Source organism: Sceloporus occidentalis, unplaced genomic scaffold (genome assembly GCF_023333645.1).
Source record: "Sceloporus occidentalis isolate IW3139 unplaced genomic scaffold, rSceOcc1.0.p SCAF_3, whole genome shotgun sequence".
Lineage (NCBI taxonomy): Eukaryota > Metazoa > Chordata > Lepidosauria > Squamata > Phrynosomatidae > Sceloporus > Sceloporus occidentalis.
This window is the reverse complement of record NW_028316983.1, coordinates 141,621,335-141,640,279: the sequence shown is the minus strand read 5'-3', so window position 1 is coordinate 141,640,279 and position 18,945 is coordinate 141,621,335. Positions and strand designations below refer to the sequence as shown.

The window sequence follows — 18,945 nt, the reverse complement described above, 5'->3', positions numbered from 1 at the left end:
GAGTTTGTGGATATATCAATAAGACTATCCTAAATTCCCATGCAGGTGTTTGCCTACTGTCGTACATGGCTAAAATGGGGATAGAAATACAGGCACCAACATAATCTCTTCTCTTCTGACTGACTCTGCATAACCAGCACTTCCTGACTACCATGTGCTAAATATGGTAGCCTGTGCCATGCCCAACAATCATGTTGCATTAATCATTGTTGCAAAACTCTTATGTTCATGAGCCCTGACATGGTATTCAACAGAATAGTCTGGGAGCTCCATTCAGACTTTGACACTAAAAATTCAAAGGTCTGGAATGCTAGAAAACATGATGAGGTACTTAAGGGGAAGGGTTCACATGCACACCTGCATCCCCATCTATTTAGCCCAGGGGTAGGCAACCTTTTTGAGCCGGGGGCTGGGTTGCTGTCCCTCAGACAACTGGGGGGCCGAAGCCAAAAAATAAATAATTAAATAATTTTTTAAAATTTTAAATAAATAAATAAACCGGGACAAATGTAGGACAACATTTTCAAATGGTGGACATTTTTTTTTTAAAAAGTGGAGGACACGCAAAAAATTTTTGCTGATTTTTAAAAAAATGTTAATATAAATGCATGTTTCTGAGGCGTCTATAGACAATTGCCCCCCTTGCCCCTGCGTGCGAGAGGCCAAAGGCTCCGGCGGCAATCGGCGGCAGGACCGGGCTGGGGCCAGTCCCAAGGCCTCGCTGGGCCGCATCCAGCCCACGGGCCGCAGGTTGCCTACCCCTGATTTAGCCACACCAGGAACTAGTCAAACAGAGGCATAGGACACATGAGATTTCTTAGATTATGTATACCTGAATAAGGAGGGGGGGGGTGTCTGGGCATCAAGACAGGTTCTGGCCCAGTGTAGATATCATGTCCAAACAATGTTTTCACTATCTTGATTAGGAAAATGGCTAGCCTTGCCATGAGATAAGGAGTGGGTCTTCCCTCAGGCAACAGATGGTGAGGAAGAGAATAAGATCTGAAAGACCAAGGCTATTGTGTTTAGTCTAGATGGACAACAAAGGTGAAAAACTCTTTGATTTCAGCTGAGGGAATATAGTCTATAGCTAATCTTGCAAAGTACCATAACATGTGGTGGAAGTGCTTTTTAGAGGAACAAAGATCGGTATTCCGGTCACATAGTATTCATAACATTTTATTTGTTATTTTGTCATGTTAAATGTATATTTGTCTGGCTATTGTAGTGCAATTATATATAGTAGGTTAGTATTCTTGTTTGTTTGTATATTGTATTGTGAATTTTGTATTTGTGTATGTACTTATATAATTTTTTAAAAAAAGACCAAGGCTACATGTGGCAAGCATTCTTCCTCAAGTCATCTAAGACAGCCTACCTCCCTTTGTATGTTGGAGGATTCTGTCACATGGCCAGTACAGTATTGATTGTTCATTGTCACTAGTTGTTGACTGCCAGCGTTATCTGTGTTGATTGGCTTTTTCTCATGGAATAAGGGAGAATGGCATTTTGTCGTTTATCTCAGGAGACCAAAAATCTTGGGTCAGCTTGGATCAGGTTCAGAAGCTCCTTCTTCTTGGAAATGAAAATGGCATCCAAGACATGTCAAGCTGGAGAAGAATCATCCAACTTGGATCTGTTTTCTGCTCAAAAACACCCACATTTTTTACTTATCTTGCAGTCCAAGTATTCTAAAGATACAAAACCTGAACTACTTTGGCAGAGTGTGTACATCTTTAGCATCTATTTTGGGGTGAGATTTGAGAAGGGCAAGTCACATCAATTTAGGAATGGCAGACAGGATTTCCTCTCAAGTTTAAAATAAAGGATCAAGTGGTTTTTGAGCTGAGAGTGGTGTCATTTGCACTTACTAGTTATACTATGCTAGGATTGTTCACTTCTTTTTTAAGGACACCACAGATGTTGCTATTAAGCATGCTACCAAACAAACACTTGCCCACACACTCTATTATAACCATCCTGGACAGGACAAAAGAAGCCAGTGTTTTGTTTTCAATGCTCAGGTTGCCATTTCAGTTTTAAATATGGAATCTCATCCCAAAGCAAAGTACAGTACAGGGAAGTTAGCTGTCTGATCCTTCATTGTTTTGAGAAACAAGAGATCCAAGTTTTCTCAAGCCTAATATTTTTTCCAGTTGAATTCTGACATTACGACGTTTTTCTCTGGAAAAGGTGACATTTTCTCAGGGTGAAGATCATTTATTTATTTATTTATTTATTTATTTTATTTAGTATGCTGCCTTTCTCTCGGAGTGGGACCCAGGAGACCTTACAGAAGATATCAATTAAAACCTGATACATTAACACTGGCACAGTTAAAACAGTATAAAATTAAATTAAAACAGTATAAAACTATTTTTAAAACATTCAAAAATAAAAAAATAAACAAAGCACACACCGAAATAAGAAGCCGCCCTCAGACTAATTACATATTAAAATCTTGCTTAAACAAAAAGGTTTTTGCCTGCCAGTAAAAGGAAAGCAGTGATGAGGCTAGCCTAGCTCCCCTGCCATGGAAGGGCATTCCAGAGGGTAGGAGCAGCCCCTGAGAAGGCTGCCTCACCAAGTGAGCCTGTGATGGTGACAGAATGGAGAGAAAGCCTTCCCCTGTAATTATTAGGATCCCTGCAGGTTTATATGGGGAGACACATTTTTTCAGAACCAAAGAGAAAGACACACACATAAAACTGAAAAAGCAAGAGTGTATTAGTTTGAAACCTTGCATCCAACAATGAGACTGTGGGTCTCATTAAAAGATCACTCTTTTAACAAGACAGGTATGAGCAGTATCTAATTCACATTTACATACTGTATACACTCATGTACAGTATAAGTCTAGAAATTTAGGTTAAAAAATTGACCCCCCAAAAAACCGAGTTCACTTATTGATGGCTTGGCAAAAAGTGGGATAAAAATAATTTTTTTTTATTTTATTATTATTATCCACAGGTCAATGTAAGTACTGTACTTTAAGTCACACACACACACACACACACACACACACACACCACCCCCCAGTGAAAGACAAGACTTTAATCTGCCCTGGAAGGACTGACCCCATTCTACTCTCTCATCCATCCTGCCTTTAGTATCAGCGTAAATAGCTATTCCTGCTGGAATTTTGTAAGTTCTTTGGCATTGTTTTCCTTTACCTCATCCTTTACATCCTTCATTACATGCCCCTAAGTTTTACCCTAGACTTATCCACTGGTCATATCAAAATCCATAATTTTGGCCCTAAAACCTGCCCTCGATTTATACATGGGGTCGAATTATAGTCGAGTATATGCAGTATATAATATAATACATGTGGTGTAGTGGTTTGAGGAGTTCAGGATTCGAATCTTCGCACAGCCATGAAACCCCACTGGGCAAGTCATATTCTCTCAGCCTTAGAGGATAGCAATTGCCAACCCGCTGTAAAGAAACCTGTAAAACCTACAAGTACCTTGTAATTAGAATCTAATTCTAATGAAAGAAAAAGTGTCTTGAACCTACATTTTCCGGGTCAAAACCTCACTGCATTGGCCACTCCCAAGGCAGCCTGAATGTGCAAAGCCTAACTGCATGGTGTGGTGATAAGCCATGCCACTGGGTAATTTTTTTTGTCACCTCCCTATCATGCATGTGCACCATCACACAAAGCTACCACTGGCAAGTGCCTTCTGCCTAGATGCCATCCCATTGTATACACTCCCCTTTGATCAGCCACACAGTCACACCTGTGACCCTCCACCAGTACAGGACATCAGAGCATCCGTGTTCCTAGTAAAACACTGACAAGGCACAGTCATACCCCTCCCACATGCCCCCTTCACCCTATGACCACTCTTTGACTGCCTGGTTTGTGTATGTTGTACTTATATCCATTGAAGGTGTCACATTTTCACTTTTTTGCATTGGTGCCTCAACCACTTGGGTACACTGGCTCTATCCTTTTTAAATGTGCACATGCACTGGTGCATTTATATGCAGCTTTAGGGTTAGGATTAGGATGGACTAGCCATCCATCCTTAGGGAGCCCTGGTGGCACAGTGGTTAAATGTTGGTACTGCAGACACAACTTAAGTTCGATCCTAGCGGAGGACTCTAAGGTCCACTCAGCCTTCCATCCTTTTGTTGGTTGAGCACCCAGCTTGTTGAGTGCAACTGGCTTACACTTTGTAAAACTGCTTAAGGAGTGCTAGTTCACTGATAAGCAGTGTAGAAATGTACTTGCTATTGCCATTGCTATGGATTGCTCCTTCAGAACTGCTCTTGCGTTGAGGCATTTGTATGCAGGGACAAAGATGTGCATTTTCCAGGCTAAATTGGAATGTCCTGGGTTCTTTTCGCAACTATTTTTAGCCCCAGAGTGTGGCTTCAATCTGGTTTCCACCCAGTTTGAAGGCATGTGTCATATAAATGTCCCACCTTCAAAGCAGGTGGAACCCGCTTTATTTGGCCTGTCTGTTTCACCACTGTGTTTATATGAACTCAAAGTAACAAAAGAGGGAAATCAAGTGATGAGTGACTAAAAAGTGAAAGAAGGGTGTCATAATTTCTTTGGCAGGGGACACAAAAAGCAAGAAGAGTATTCAAGCTGAAAAGGCACAGATTTACAGAGCTAGGAAAAGTTACTTTTTGGAGCATTCTTTCCAGAATAGCGTAGGCAGCATGGTGAAGGATACTCATTTTAGGTTTTGAACAGAGATAGGAACAGCATCATTCATGATCCATTATGAGATCCATAAGGAAAAGAGGGCACTGTGTGGCATAAGCTTAAAAATGTTGAAGCATTTAGTTCCCAGTCAGGCACAACCCTGTCCTTGCTCCATGCTTTTTTACACTACACAATTACAGCATTTTGATACCACTTTTAACTGCTATGGCAAACATCCTGTGGGATCTTGGGATCTGTAATCTGGTTAAGGGATTGCCACTAGCACCTCATCAAATTATAAATTCAATAGGATGAAGCCATGGCAGTTAAAGTGGTAGCAAAGTACTATAACTGTACATTGTGAAAGAGAGCCAGGGACAATCATAAACACTTCCACTGTTGTATTGAGAAACTAACCATGGAACCCTGTTTTCATAATCCATAATCCTCATAATCACATAGCTGGTTCACATTAAAAGCCTAAAAAGAGACTATGGGTGCATCTACAATGTAGAAATAATGCAGTTTGACACCACTTGCCATGGCTTCAGCCGACAGAATCCTGGAATTTGTAAGTTTGTGAGGCACCAGCACACTTTGGCAAACAAGGCTAAAGACCTTGTAAAACTGTGTAGTCAGAAGCCTCCAACTGGCTGTGACAGCTATTGTACAATATATAATAGAAAATATAAGTATGTTTACAACAGAGAGGGACAAGAAATTTGTCATGGAGTGAAGAGGAGGGCAAGTGAGCAAATGATGATGGGGGCAGGTAAGGCGGTTCCAAATGGGCCTTTGGGCTACAGTAAGGCACAGGGCCCCACTGCAGCCTCCTCTCCCTGATACCATCATTTGCCCTCTTTTACAACCTCACTGAAAATTGCTTATTCTTCTGTGTGTCCGGTGAATAACCAACAGGTGTTACAACCAGCTGGAAGCTTCTAACCATAAAACAGATTAGGACTCATTAAATTTCTCTCATGAACTGGACTAAAAATCTTACTATAGAAGTATTGATAACACAATTCTTTTGCAAGTATGATTTTGTCACATACTGTTGGGTAAGGGGGTAATTTAGTTTTACTATAGCACTTTGGAGATCAATCCCATCCTACTCGGATGACCTGAACAACTAGTCAACTTGTCCAAAATTTTTTTGTTGTTTTTAACATAATTTACTCATCATGTCTAGAGGTACTTAGCTCAGAAGTTTCAGAAATGAATATAGAAGTTAAATAACAATAGTTTTGTCTATTGTCATAATTAACAAATTACTCACTTTTCTTATCACTGCTCTAAATAATCCTGAATCTACAAAACTCTTTTACACACCTATATTTTGAGAATATCATTTTCCACCTTTTTATCAGCTTACTTCAATTGCCACAAACTGATTTCAAAGTGCAAAAGTAGTTTGCACCCAATTGACTGAGACTGGATTGGGGGGGGGGGGGGGATCTTGCCCTGCCCAATAGGTTCTGGGAAAGGCAAACTGCTGCAGCCTCTCCTAGCCTATCTGTTTTTCCTTATTAATAACTTTGCCATCTTGATCAAACGCTGATGTTGCTCGGGCCCATATGTCCATTGTCATTTGCTATATGCTACATGGTATGTATGAGAAGATTATTGTTAACAAAGAGTTAGTGTCATTCAGTGGAAGGTGTCCAAGATATCAGTCTCAGTGATCAAAACTGAATTTTCATCAGAAAATTCTAGTTACATGTCACTATCATACACAAGAGTACCCCTGAAATTCAAATTCTGGACCAAATAGATGGGTATTAAACCCACACCATGGTTTCTAGAGCTCTTGGTGAACTGTAACAACTGACAACTTATTCAACTTTCTCTCCTCGTACAAGGGAAAAATATATTCATTACTTTTGCTAAGCATCACACTGGGAAATATCCCCAACCTCAGTCTTCCTGTTAAGGAACAGAAAGATTAAGCATTAGCTGGAGGCAAAAATACATTCACAAGAGGGGCCGAAGTTATCAGTGTGCTAATTTCCACTGTGAAGACCTTATCTTACAAACCATGGGGAGACAAATGTCATATGATTTATGACACTACCCTGAACACATTTGTGCTGCAGGAGACAAGAATTTCCTGTTTCAGCCCAAAACTGAGCAAGCACTTCCTTCTTCTTCCTCCCACTAGAAAGATTTACTAGGCATGTCGCCTATAACTTGGCCACTGCAGAGTCAATGCAACAGTGACTCTGTGCCACAGCATAAATGTCTTCATTAAATACCTGGATATACACATCTATTCTTCTTTGATAAATTAGTGCATAAAATGTCTCTGTTGTACATAGCAAAGCATGAACAAGCATTCTTCATTGGACCTTTGACCTTTGAGTTAGGAATTTGCAGTTCTAACAGAAAGAGTGGGGAGTGAGGAAAAAGAGATTAAACATGACTGCCATCTTCATTATGGACCTTCATAGCTAACTTTAGCTTTACTTTATTGAAGGGGTAGGCAACCTGGTACCCTCCTGAACAGGTTAGTTTTTCCTTTGCCAAATGTATTTCAGATATGTTTGATTTTCCCCAATAACTTGCTTGTTACCTAACTCTGTTTAATGCTGCAGGTTAGAAGAAATACCCTGTTAATAAATTGCTGAGGATGGGCTTGTTGGTCAGTTTGGTCACTTTTTTTGTTCCCATTTAGAGTGCTGTGCTTTTCTGTTTTTAATTATGTCTTAAATGTGTTTAGGTTGGTTTACCTATGTGCTTCCTAAACAGAATTTATGCTTATAAAATTTTTAAAAAAACTTTTGTAAAATAAAATTTAAGCTGAACTTTGTTCTTCATGTTCTTCAGATTTAAGTGGAACTTTGTTCTGCTAGCTGCTTTGGGTCCCATGCCAAGAGAGAGGCAGGAAATTAAGTAATTCATTGACTGCTTGATGCTTTGGAAACATCAATAATTGCTATAAAAACAGGTGCTATAAAATTTTCTTTAGTCCACTTTAATGCAAACTAATCAAATGATTGCATGTTCTGTTTTCCAGATAAAGAAACATTGGGACATTGGGGGGGGATATCCTGGAAACCACACTCATGTTTCCAGATTTCCATCCTCCCAATGATCTCTACAAGTGAACATGTTTCCAGAATTTTGGTTGCTGGGTAAAAACACAGTTAAATAAAGACCTTTCTCCAGAATACCAATAACAATGGATAAGTTTAATTCTTCCATGCTGAAATAATATTCTTTTGTATTTTTAGTTTCATTTCAGCCAAGTTAAATATGCAGTAATTGAGATAAAGGAAGTGTTTGTCTAAACAGCCTGCCCACCTGTTCTTTTAATGAGTTGCTAGCTGCAATAGTATCAAAAACTGGTGCCTGATTAATGTTGCAATGTTTTTTTAAATTTAAAAATGACTTTTTAAGCTATTCTACAATTACACCATGTTGTTAGCTGCCATTAATAGGTGTCACAATTTTTTACTGTAATGATGCTCAGGACTAGAGACCCTAGTAAGGACACAATATGAAGAAACAGAACACTTTCCAATTGGCGGTCAGACAAGGCTGCATTTTATTGTCTGTTTAATTTTTATGTAAAATATATCATGCAAAATTTGGATTAGACTTGAAGGAAGGAGGCATAAAAATTGGATGAAGGAACATTAGCAATTTAAGATATGCAGATGATACCATCTGGAGACTGCAGTCAAGAAATCAGAAGAAAATTGGGAGGGCAGCTATGCAGGAACTAGACAAGATCTCCAAAAGCAAAGATGTATCATTAAATATTAATCTTTAAAATTGTCCATGCCATCCTTAGTTAGCAGGATCTGGACTGTTAATAACAGGGTGTCTTGGAGGTCTCTCATTCATGGGGTCACCATAAGTCAAAACCAACTTGATGGCGACTCATAACAAAAACCTTAGACGTCTGGTTCAGAGATAACTAGATTTGCACTGATGGAAGCTCTCCCAGGATCCTACAAATTCAATTTGAAAACCACTGCTTTATATTGTCAGCTTTGGGGCATGAGCTCATTAGCTGTAATTTGCTCATGATGGCCAAAACCAAAATTCTGTCATGTCCACATATTACAGTCAAGCATCTGGGCACTCTCAGCAATGCAGGTATCTTGTGCTCAGGAAGCAAATGGTTCAACTGCATTCGGTATAGTGGTTTCTTCTTTCATGCTCACAACCCAAATCAAACACATACTGTACTTTGGGCTGACCAGTAGCAGCCAGACCTGTACATACACCATCTTGCCCCCATGTTAATATACCCTGAACACTTCTGGTTCTATGTAGCCTCCCTGGTAACAAGTAATGACTTATTGCCAAGGGATCTAGAAGAAATGTATCATGTGAAACTTTGCTTAATCACCCACTTTCTTTTCTTTTATAAAAAGTTCTGCTGGAACACCGAAACTGTCTTTGAGAATGCACATACAACTTCTTTCCCATTAGTTTCCCCTCTCACTGCATTTAATAGGTTTTTAACAAACAGTGCCACCACAACACATGCCTGGCCAGAAATAAAGGCTCTGGATACTTTTCAATTGGCAATTTCTCCTTGGTAGATGACTGCAGAATCCTGTTTTTTGCAGGCTTCAGGAACGCACATTAAAGGTTTTTGCACTGGGATTTACAAATGTTCAGCTAACACAAGCTTTGCCATGAGGCCAACTCCGTTAAATCTGGAGCCAGAGCAGTTGTGTTCCAAGAGTAATTGTTTTCCTTTCAAATGCATCCCTTGAGGCTGTGAAAACAAACAAGCAGATACTGTAGAGATCCTCAAGGTACGATCTTCACTCTTGTGAAGTGAAATCATAATACCAGGTCTATACAATGAAGATCAACAAATATGAACAAACCATTCTAACTTTGTAGTCCAACATCATGAACATTCAGAAGGGTGTATTCACACAGTGCTTCCCTGATGTGCTATAAACATTAGTTGCTTGAGTCACAGATGATATTCAGTTAATGTTGTCTTCTGAACATAAAGACAGGATCATACATACAGGTAAAGAAATTATTTGGGAGGGAAAAGGTGTAGGAAGAAAAACAGAACAAAGAATGTCATGCCAAATTCCACTCATACCTTAGGCCAACATTGTTAGTTTTATCTAAGGATATCAAAACATACCTTTATTTATCCCCTCCCAGTTCAATCTCATATCAGCATCTATTTCCCACCCTTCGACGAAATCAAACATGAGAACTGTGTGGCCCTCCAGACATTGTCCAACTGCAACTCTCAACATTCCTCACCATTGGCTAGGCTGGTCAGGGCTTCTTGGAGTCACCGTTCTGCAACATCTGGAGGACCACAGAATTCCAACCCCTGCTCTAGATTTTTCATAGGAGAAACGTAAAAAATTATCATCTTGAGCAACCCTCAAATGCATTCAAGAGCCATAAAGTAGGACTTCTCAGGTAGGGATAGAAACAATTTTCAAACATATTTGCGAGAAGATGGCAGAAAAGTTTCGGGGAACTCTAACAAGGAGAATCCTGAACTGATGTGAATCTTTGTAGTTTGAGAGTTTTTTTGCACAAAATTCACATTTCCCCCCCACAGAAAGTGGGATTTTTTGCACCGGAAACATCTTTACAGAAAATGCTGGACAGACAAGGCTGTTTTCTGTGCAAAAAAAGTCCCAAACTGCAAATAGCCTTAAAAACTGTAGTATTCAAAGGCTTTCTTGCCGCAGGAATTGCTAAAATTACTCATTCCTTCATTCCAGAACAAAATTGGTGAAAAATCACATCCTTGTTCATAGGTGTATACATGACACATTGTACTTAAAGCCCTTCAGAATAATGTGTGCTAGCAGAGAAACTTATTTAGTTCAATGTTACTGTAAAGAAGTTACATATCATTCTCAACTACATCTGAAGCTTCTGTCTCTCTTTTAAGGTGCACAAGCCATGACAAAAAGAAACACTGTTTTTAAGATAACATACAGTGATTTAATGCCAGTGACAAACAAAACCAGGATTCCAGATAGCATTTCTGACCTTTGGGGGTGATTTTGAAGGTGAAGCTGATTTGGGAATAAATGAAAAGAATTGCAGTATCCTGGCAAAATGTTGTTGTTTCCTGGCAAAATGTTGTTGTTTCCTTTGTTTACAAAACCTAGCACATACTTTAGGTGTGGGGTGAAGCATATGCTCTGGCAGACATTCAAGCTGCTGGAGAATGAAGGGAAAAAAGAAATGACACTTCTCTTGAGATCCTCATTCTGTGTAAAGACCAAAGGGCATTCTTCATTTTTCAAGTTGGCCCACTCACTTGCAGCAGGGAGTTGGTCTAAAACACACTGCTGCTGGTCTCATCCAGGAAAGGAAGGGAATAAAGAAGGAAAGAATTGCATATGAACTATGAGGGAAAGAATGGAAAGGTGTCAAAATGTCCTAGAAGAATAAGTAAGAGCCTCAGAAAAAGAAGTAGAGCCTCCCATGACACATGGACGTAGCACCCTTAAATATGATCCTGACCTGTTTTCAAAAGCAGTGGACAGAGTGCCCTCCTACTACCTTCCCATGGAAGCAGGAGTTTGTAGCAAGAAAAAAAAATCCATCATCTCTATAGAGAGAATGGGAAGCCCTAGTAGTGCATCCCACAGATCTCACATAGCCTCTGCCCCTAACTTTGTGGCTGCTGAAGCTGCCTGCCAGTTCCCCAAAGCTTCCCGACCCCCCTTTTTTAAAAGGCATGATTTTTAGGGTAATCTTTGCCCTGATACCATACAAAAGCCCTCCAAATCTATGCAAACAATCAGAAATATTCCCACCCTCCATGCACCCCAGTCCCACATGCTATCCCCAATGTCTTCCTTTTCGTATACAGTCTCTCTCAAAATGGAGACAGGAAGAAATGCAACATCCTTTCCTGCTACCATTTTGAGAGGGACTACAGAAGAAAATGTGGCTTTGCTGTGGAGGGATATAGCTTATGGGAGGGTCAAAGGGGAATTGCTCTCAAGGCAGGAAGGGATTCTTTGTTCTCAGCTTAACTGTGAACATGAATCAATTCTGCACATTTCTGATGGCTACCACCACCATTGTGACTGCTATTTGGATTTATTTTTTTTAAAAAAAAAAGCATGCTTTGCTCCTTGTTTACACACTGTTGTCATTGGCACTTTATCCACCAAAATCAGTGTGTCTTCTCTACAATTCAGCAACAATTCCTTTATGAATCTGTCCCCATTCATTAACTAAGAGGAGAAACCAAATAGCTCACATAACATTGTAAAGTCAGAGAATGACCAAAGCTGGGCTTCTCCTGTTTTCACAAAGATTGCCTGATAAACACTGTCATGTAAGTGATTTATAAACAAAGACTTGGTAATCTTTGCCCTGATGCCATATAGAAAGCCCTCCAAATCCATGAAAGCAATCAAAAATATTCCCACCCTTCATGCACTCCAGACCCTTTTCCCTCCCTTTTTCTCCAACTGCACATAAGTTTTCCTTTTGCACATTCTCCACATATTGTGTCCAATTCTACATTTTAAAAAAATGGCTGAAGCCGCAAACAGTCCCAAGGGCGTGTTGTGATATCTACCAGCTCAGGCCACCTAGAAGTTGGGGATCAAAAAAGAACACGAGAAATTGTTAAAAATAAATAAATAAGGTAAGATAAGTAGGAGAATAAGGTGAACTCTCCAGGACCTAGACTCCTGGAGTTCTGCAGAAAGCCTGCTTCCTTGAGGACTAGGGAGAAACTTTGGGAACACCACCACAGTCTACAGCAACTTTGAGAGTCCTGCACATAAGGCCGCATGATGTAATAGATTAGGATAGCAGGAGCCCTGAGTCCAAATTCCCACACAGCCAAATAGACCTGTTCAGCAACCTATGGCAAGTCATATTCTCTCAGCTTCAGAGGAAGACTATGGCAAACCTCCTAGGAAGAAATCTTGCCAAGTAAACTTTATGATAGGATTGGCATAAGTCAGAGTTGAGTTGATGGCACATAACAACAACAACAAACCTTAGCTAAGATGGCAAGCCTACTGGAAGGATGAGGGATACCCTCTTGCCTTCAGAAAGGGATTACAAGCAAGAGGAGAAAACACAGGCTCAGGTTGAAGCTCAGCTCTTCTGAACTGAAGTGGGCAGAAAGGTGAGAAAATTTGGGTCAGGGGGGCAAAACCTCCGCTTGTACCTTCCCCTCCCCACTCCATCGGTCACTCGCCCAGAAGAGGAGGAGAAGAGGCACCTGTGACAACTCCTGGGGCATTGGCCTGACAGGTGGTCATGGAAACTGTTTTTGCCTCCTTAGAACTTTGTTCTGGTATAATTGTTTTTTATTAATGGTGAGCAGTTGTAGTTTTTGATGTTTATTGTGTTATATGGAGTATGGTTTTTGACATATTGTAATTGCTATTTTTGTTTTTTCTATCAGGTATTATGTTATGTTTATATTTAATTTGCTTAATATTGTTTTGATGTGGACTTGTGCTGAGGGGTTCATAGAATCATAGTATCATAGAATTGGAAGAGACCACAAGGGCTATCTAGTCCAGCCCCCTGCCATGCAGGAAATCCAAATCAAATCATCCCCGACAGATGGCCATCTAGCCTCTGTTTAAAGACCTCCAAGGAAGGAGATTCCACTACACTCCAAGGGAGTGTGTTCCACTGTCGAACAGCTCTTACTGTCAGGAAGTTCTTCCTAATGTTGAGGTGGAATCTCTTTTCTTGTAGCTTGCATCCATTGTTCCGGGTCCTAGTCTCTGGAGCAAGTGAAAACAAGTCAGCTCCCTCCTCCATATGGCATCCCTTCAAGTATTTAAACAGGGCTATCATATCATATCATATCTCCTCTTAATTGAGGTTGGGGAAAGGATTTTCTATGCACCTTGTCTGACTGTAAAGTTCTTATGTTTTCCTATTGATTGTCACTGTACTGATATTGCTTATTGTTATTGTCTGCTTTATATCACTGGGGGACTGGGAAGGGATTTTTTTATTGTATTTTTATTGTACTTCCACTGTTGTTAGCCGCCTGGATTCGTTGATTGGGTGGGATACAAATAAATTATTTATTATTATTTATTTATTATTATTATTCCATCCAAGAAGTACAATATTGAAAAATAAAAAGAGCATGTTTGTGCAGCTATGCTTCTTCTGTCAACTTACACAGCTTTCACTTAATACAAGGTTTTTTTCAATAAAGAGAGAAATGACCCAACCATCCTATCAAGAGTTCTGTGACAAACAACACACTCCAATGAGAAAAGACTCGGCGCGTTCTACAGACCCAAGCTCAGAAAAAAGTGTTGAGTAAAGCGAAACTGCAGAGGTAGCATTTATACGGAACAGCTGGAGCACATTAAACCCTGCTTCTCTCTTGCTTTGTCCCTGGGGTTGAAAAACTTGCTTTTTAGCCAGGAAGCAGTCCTACACCACACTGCACAAGGCAGGAATCTTGAAAAAGCAGACATAAGCTACAAAGGATTAAAAGGAATGCTTGCTCAAAAGCAAAAAGGGAAACAATGTGTTTGTGTGTATTTTAGCTGGTTCTTCAGCCTGATGTGTTAATATCATTCGAAGGAGTATGAAACCTCCATGTTTATTTTACAAAAGCGCATGAAAGACAGCAAGACATAATTTAAACCAGGGCACAGCCCTGGCTTCAGAAATGATCTTAGAACAAGTGAAGTTAAAACGTGTTTTTGAGTTTGCCCAGGAATGTCCTATTACATTCCATTACTGTCTTACAGTTCATCTATGGTCTCATCTTTTATACAACATATCAGTTCAAAAGGACTTAATGTTTCAACCCATTATTATCTGGACCACTTCAAATACAATCCTGGTAATTCCTCTGTGATCTCATCAGTATTAAACAAGCCTTAGGTTTTTTTCCAGAGCTGGGAAAAGTTACTTTTTTGGACTGCAACTCTTAGAAACTCTACTGCCTATGAGATTTGGAGAGTTGTAGGGAAAAAAGTAGCTTCTTTGGATTCCATAAACCTAGGCCTTGTACAGACCATCAAAAAGCGCCAGCCTGTGGGCAGAATCAGGGCTGGGTATCTTGATGCTCAATGCCCTTACCAGGGTGCCATTTTGGCACACGCTGGTCCACACGGCACACGCCATGATGACGCACCTCCGGCACAGTGCCCAAACAGTGCAGCGCCAAAGGGGCATCATCATGCCACACTGTCGTGGCTATGGCACCCCTTCTAGGGTACAAAAAGGACCTACCTGGGGCAGCTTCTTTTTGCGTCCTAAAAAGGCCAGAATGGGGCCACAGTGTGTGGTTGCCGTGGCCCCGATCTGGGGTGAAAAGGGGCAGCGTCTCGCCACCCCTTCCAGCCAATCTGTACAGCCCTTTCATGTGAGAGAGGAGACCAAACAAGCTACACGAGCACAGATTGGCCAAAACGATCATGAACTGGCTATGTGCAAATTGCTGGTAGCAAAGCTTAAAGGTAAGGATGCAATCCAAAATTAGTCTAAACATTTCAGATCCTGGCTAAATTATTGCTTCCATTATTTCAGCAGCAATTCTTAAGTCCAGTTCTCAGAGATGCTATTGGGTTGGTGTGGGTAGTCTCCAGAAATTATGCAGACCTCCTTGGCCCCACCAAAATGTCCCACATTCGAGGCATGGATAACATTATCACCCTGCACTGGCATGTATGTCCAAGGGCACACATGGGTAGCCCAGTCTCCCCCATTCACCGTCATCGTCATCAGCACTCTTTCAGGAACAAGAAGAATCTTCAGTGAATGCTACCCATTATTTTAATTTTCATAAAGCAGATCTCTGTCAGCAATTAAACTCCTCTGCAGAGGACCATGAACAGGAAGAGTATACAATGTACACTAATTGGTCATGGATTTGGGAAACCTTAGTTTTAAATACCACTTCTGCCACAAACCTACTGGATAGCCATGGGCAAGACACCATCTCAGCCTCAGTTAATCAAGTGAGAACCAGCAACAGCCTTGGCAAGAAACGCAGCGACTGGAAAGAATTTTGCAAATATGAGCTCCAGGCTCATGCCTTCTGACTGAAACAGAAGTTCCACCAAGCTCTGCCAGACTCAGTCATCAAGTAAATATACAGAGGGTCTGGTTGTCAATCAAGCTGGGGAACATCTAGTCATCACATATTATTGGACTGCAACTCCCATCAGCCTAGCCAACAGAAAAGGCAGGGGACAGGCAGCGATGATAAAAGTTGTGGTTCAACAGGATCTGGAGGTGACAGGTTTCCAAAACCTGTTGAAAATGATCTAAAAATACAATTCCTTAGATACCTTGAAAGATACTTTAATTATTATTATTATTATTATTATTATTATTATTATTATTATTATTGTATCCTGCCTTTCCCTTTTTGAGGGAGTCCATCTCTTCTAAGATTACCTTGAGAATCCATCTGTTCTCAGACTATCTTGAGAACTTTCATTCAGGGAAGCTCCAAGCTCCTCCCCAAGCTGCAATCCCATAACTCCATAGGATGCAGGCATGGCAATTAAAGTGGTCTCACACTGCTCCAAAGCTTGGACATAAATATAAATATAAACATTTATAAAAGAACATAAATATATAATAGAACAGCTACTAACACTTGTGGAAATGCATGCTACTTCACCAAGCTCCAAATGGAGGACATTTGGAAATCTCTCCTGGACAGAAGGTTGAAAGGTAGGCCATGTCCTGGAAAAGGAGGCTCTCTGGTCCAGTGACTTTCAAGGCGGGAAGAACAGGGTGACTGGCCATCCTCCTTTTCCAGGACATGTCCTCCATTTCCACCTTCTGTCCAGGAGGAATTCCCCAACCCGACAAAGAGTATTTGTAGCTTTTCTTTGGTCCTGCCCTCCGTTTTTCTTTAATGTCCTACATCTTGCAGTGACTTCTCCTCCTTGGCGGCGAGGACACATCTGGTCACTCAGGTAGGAATAACCCAGTAAGCATGCATTACAACTTATGGAGCTGGGATGTTTAGCCTGGAGAAGAGAAGGTTAAGAGGTGCTATGATAGCCCTGTTTAAATACTTGAAGGGGTGTCCTATTGAGGAGGGAGCAAGCTTGTTTTCTGCTGCTCCAGAGAACAAGACCCAGAACAATGGATGCGAGCTCCAGGAAAAGAGATTCCATCTCAACATTAGGAGGAACTTCCTGACAGTAGGGGCTGTTCAACAGTGGAACAAACTCCCTTAAAGAGTGGTGGAGTCTCCTTCCCTGGAGGCCTTTAAACAGAGGCTGGATGGCCATCTGTCAGGGATGCTTTGAGTTCCTGCATGGCAGAAGGGGTTGGACTGGATGGCCCTTGCGGTCTCTCTTCCAACTCTAGGATCCTATGATACCTGTGGGTCAGGATGCCTTGACAGGGATAAGGGAGACACTCAGAGAGAGAGGGAACAGCCAACCATGGATGGAACCCTAGAGTTGGAAGAGCCCTCAAGGGCCATCCAGGCCAGCCCCATTCTGCCATGCAGGAACTCACAATCAAAGCACCCTCAACTGAGGGCCACCCAGCCTCTGGTTCAAAACCTCCAAAGGAGGAGAGCCCACTGGACCCTGAGGCCTCCTAGTGCCCTGTCCCAAGGGAAGCTCCTCCTAATAATGTTGAGGCGGGGAATCCCTTTCCCTGCAGGCTGGATCCAATTCTCTGGAGCAGCAGAACAGAAGCTTGCTCCCTGCTGTCGAATGGCACCCCTTATCTCCTCTTCACTCTCTCCTCTCCAGGCTGCAGACAGGGCAAGGCTCGCAGCCCCCTTGGCTCACCTTCGCTGCTGCTGCCACCGTAGCGCTTGCCATTGTTGGCGCCCATCCCGCCTCTTTCTTCATGCTGCCGTCCTCCTCCTCCTCCTCCATCCCAGCCCCGCAGCCTCCGAGCAGCCTTTGGGCGGCAGAGCCATGCCTTGGCCAGGAAGGCGCCCAGGGAAAGCGAGGAGGGGCTCTCTCCCTGTCTCTAGGGGCTGGAGAGGGTCCCTCCGACTCCCGTCTCCATCCTTCTCCCCCCTTTCTCTGCTCTCCTCAGAAAGGGAGAGCCCCTTCAGCAGCTTGGAAGCCAAAGGGGAGGAAGAGGAGCAGGAGGAGGAGGAAGGGGAAAACAGGAGGAGGGGAAGAGGAGAAAGAGAAAAGAAGGAGGAGGAGAAGAGGAGGAGGAAGAAAAGAAGGAGGAGGAAGAGAAGAGGGAGAGGAGGAAGGAGGAGGAAAAAGAAGAGAAGGAGGAAGAAGAAAAGGAGGAAGAGGAAGAGAAGAGGAAGAGGAGGAAGGAGGGAAGGAGGAGGAAAAAGAAGAGGAGAAGGAAGAGAAGGAGGAAGAAGAAAAGGAGGAGGAGGAGGAAGAGAAGAGGAGGAAGGAAGGAAGGAGGAGGGAAAAGAAGAGGAGAAGGAAGAGAAGGAGGAAGAAGAAAAGGAGGAGGAGGAAGAGAAGAGGAGGAAGGAGGGAAGGAGGAGGGAAAAGAAGAGGAGAAGGAAGAGAAGGAGAAAGAAGAAAAGGAGGAGGAGGAAGAGAAGAGGAGGAAGGAGGGAAGGAGGAGGGAAAAGATGAGGAGAAGGAAGAGAAGGAGGAAGAAGAAAAGGAGGAGGAGGAAGAGAAGAGGAGGAAGGAGGGAAGGAGGAGGGAAAAGATGAGGAGAAGGACGAGAAGGAGGAAGAACGAGGGGATGAAGATAAGAGGAGGAGGAAGAGGAAGAAGAGGAGGAGGAAGAAGAAGAAGGAGCTAAGGAGGAAGCAGGAGCGGAGGGCGAGGGCGCCGGCGGAGAGGGCTTCCTTTGGGGCTGAGGCGAGCGAGGGAGGCGCTGCTGCTGCTGCCGCCGCCTTCTTCGGAGTTGAGCGGCGGGGAGTGGCAGCAGGCAGCTGGCCTCCGGGCGAGCGCTTCCAGGCCCTTCCTCCTCCTCCTCCTCCTCCTCCTCCTCTTTGGGGCTTCCCTTTGGACTCCCCCTTCTCCTCCTCCTCCTCCTCTCTTCCTCCTGGCCTTCCCTCTGGCGGTGAAGCTCGGCCTCTCCTTCCCTGTTTTGGGGTCTCCCAAAGCGAGCGCCCTCCCTCCCTCCCTCTCTGAGACTTTTTGTGTCTGGGAGGCGCCTCCTCTCTCGGAAGCCCAAAGAGACGAGGCAACACACATCACACACACATTGTCCATTTGTTTGCCTTGTTTCATGTCATTTGTTCATTCATTACCCTTTATTTCACATCATTTAGGCAGTTCACCACTTCAAAACCAATCCAAAGTAACCTTCTACTTGGTTTGAGCATTGGACTCTGGCTCTAGAAGGCAGGGATGGACTCCCACTGGGGGCCCTGGTGCAAGCCACACTCTCTC

General features: G+C 42.4%; 1 protein-coding gene across 1 annotated transcript in view; it reads right to left on the bottom strand.

Moving 5' to 3' along the window:
• FBXL7 (F-box and leucine rich repeat protein 7) overlaps window positions 1-17,691 on the bottom strand; it is a 191,635-nt gene extending 173,944 nt beyond the window's left edge. Inside the window, exon 1 of the mRNA XM_089516475.1 lies at window positions 17,404-17,691. Coding sequence (XP_089372601.1) covers window positions 17,404-17,449 — 46 coding nt within the window. The 5' untranslated portion in view covers window positions 17,450-17,691. The remainder of the gene's footprint in view (window positions 1-17,403) is intronic.
• Between the last annotated feature and the right edge of the window lie 1,254 nt (window positions 17,692-18,945).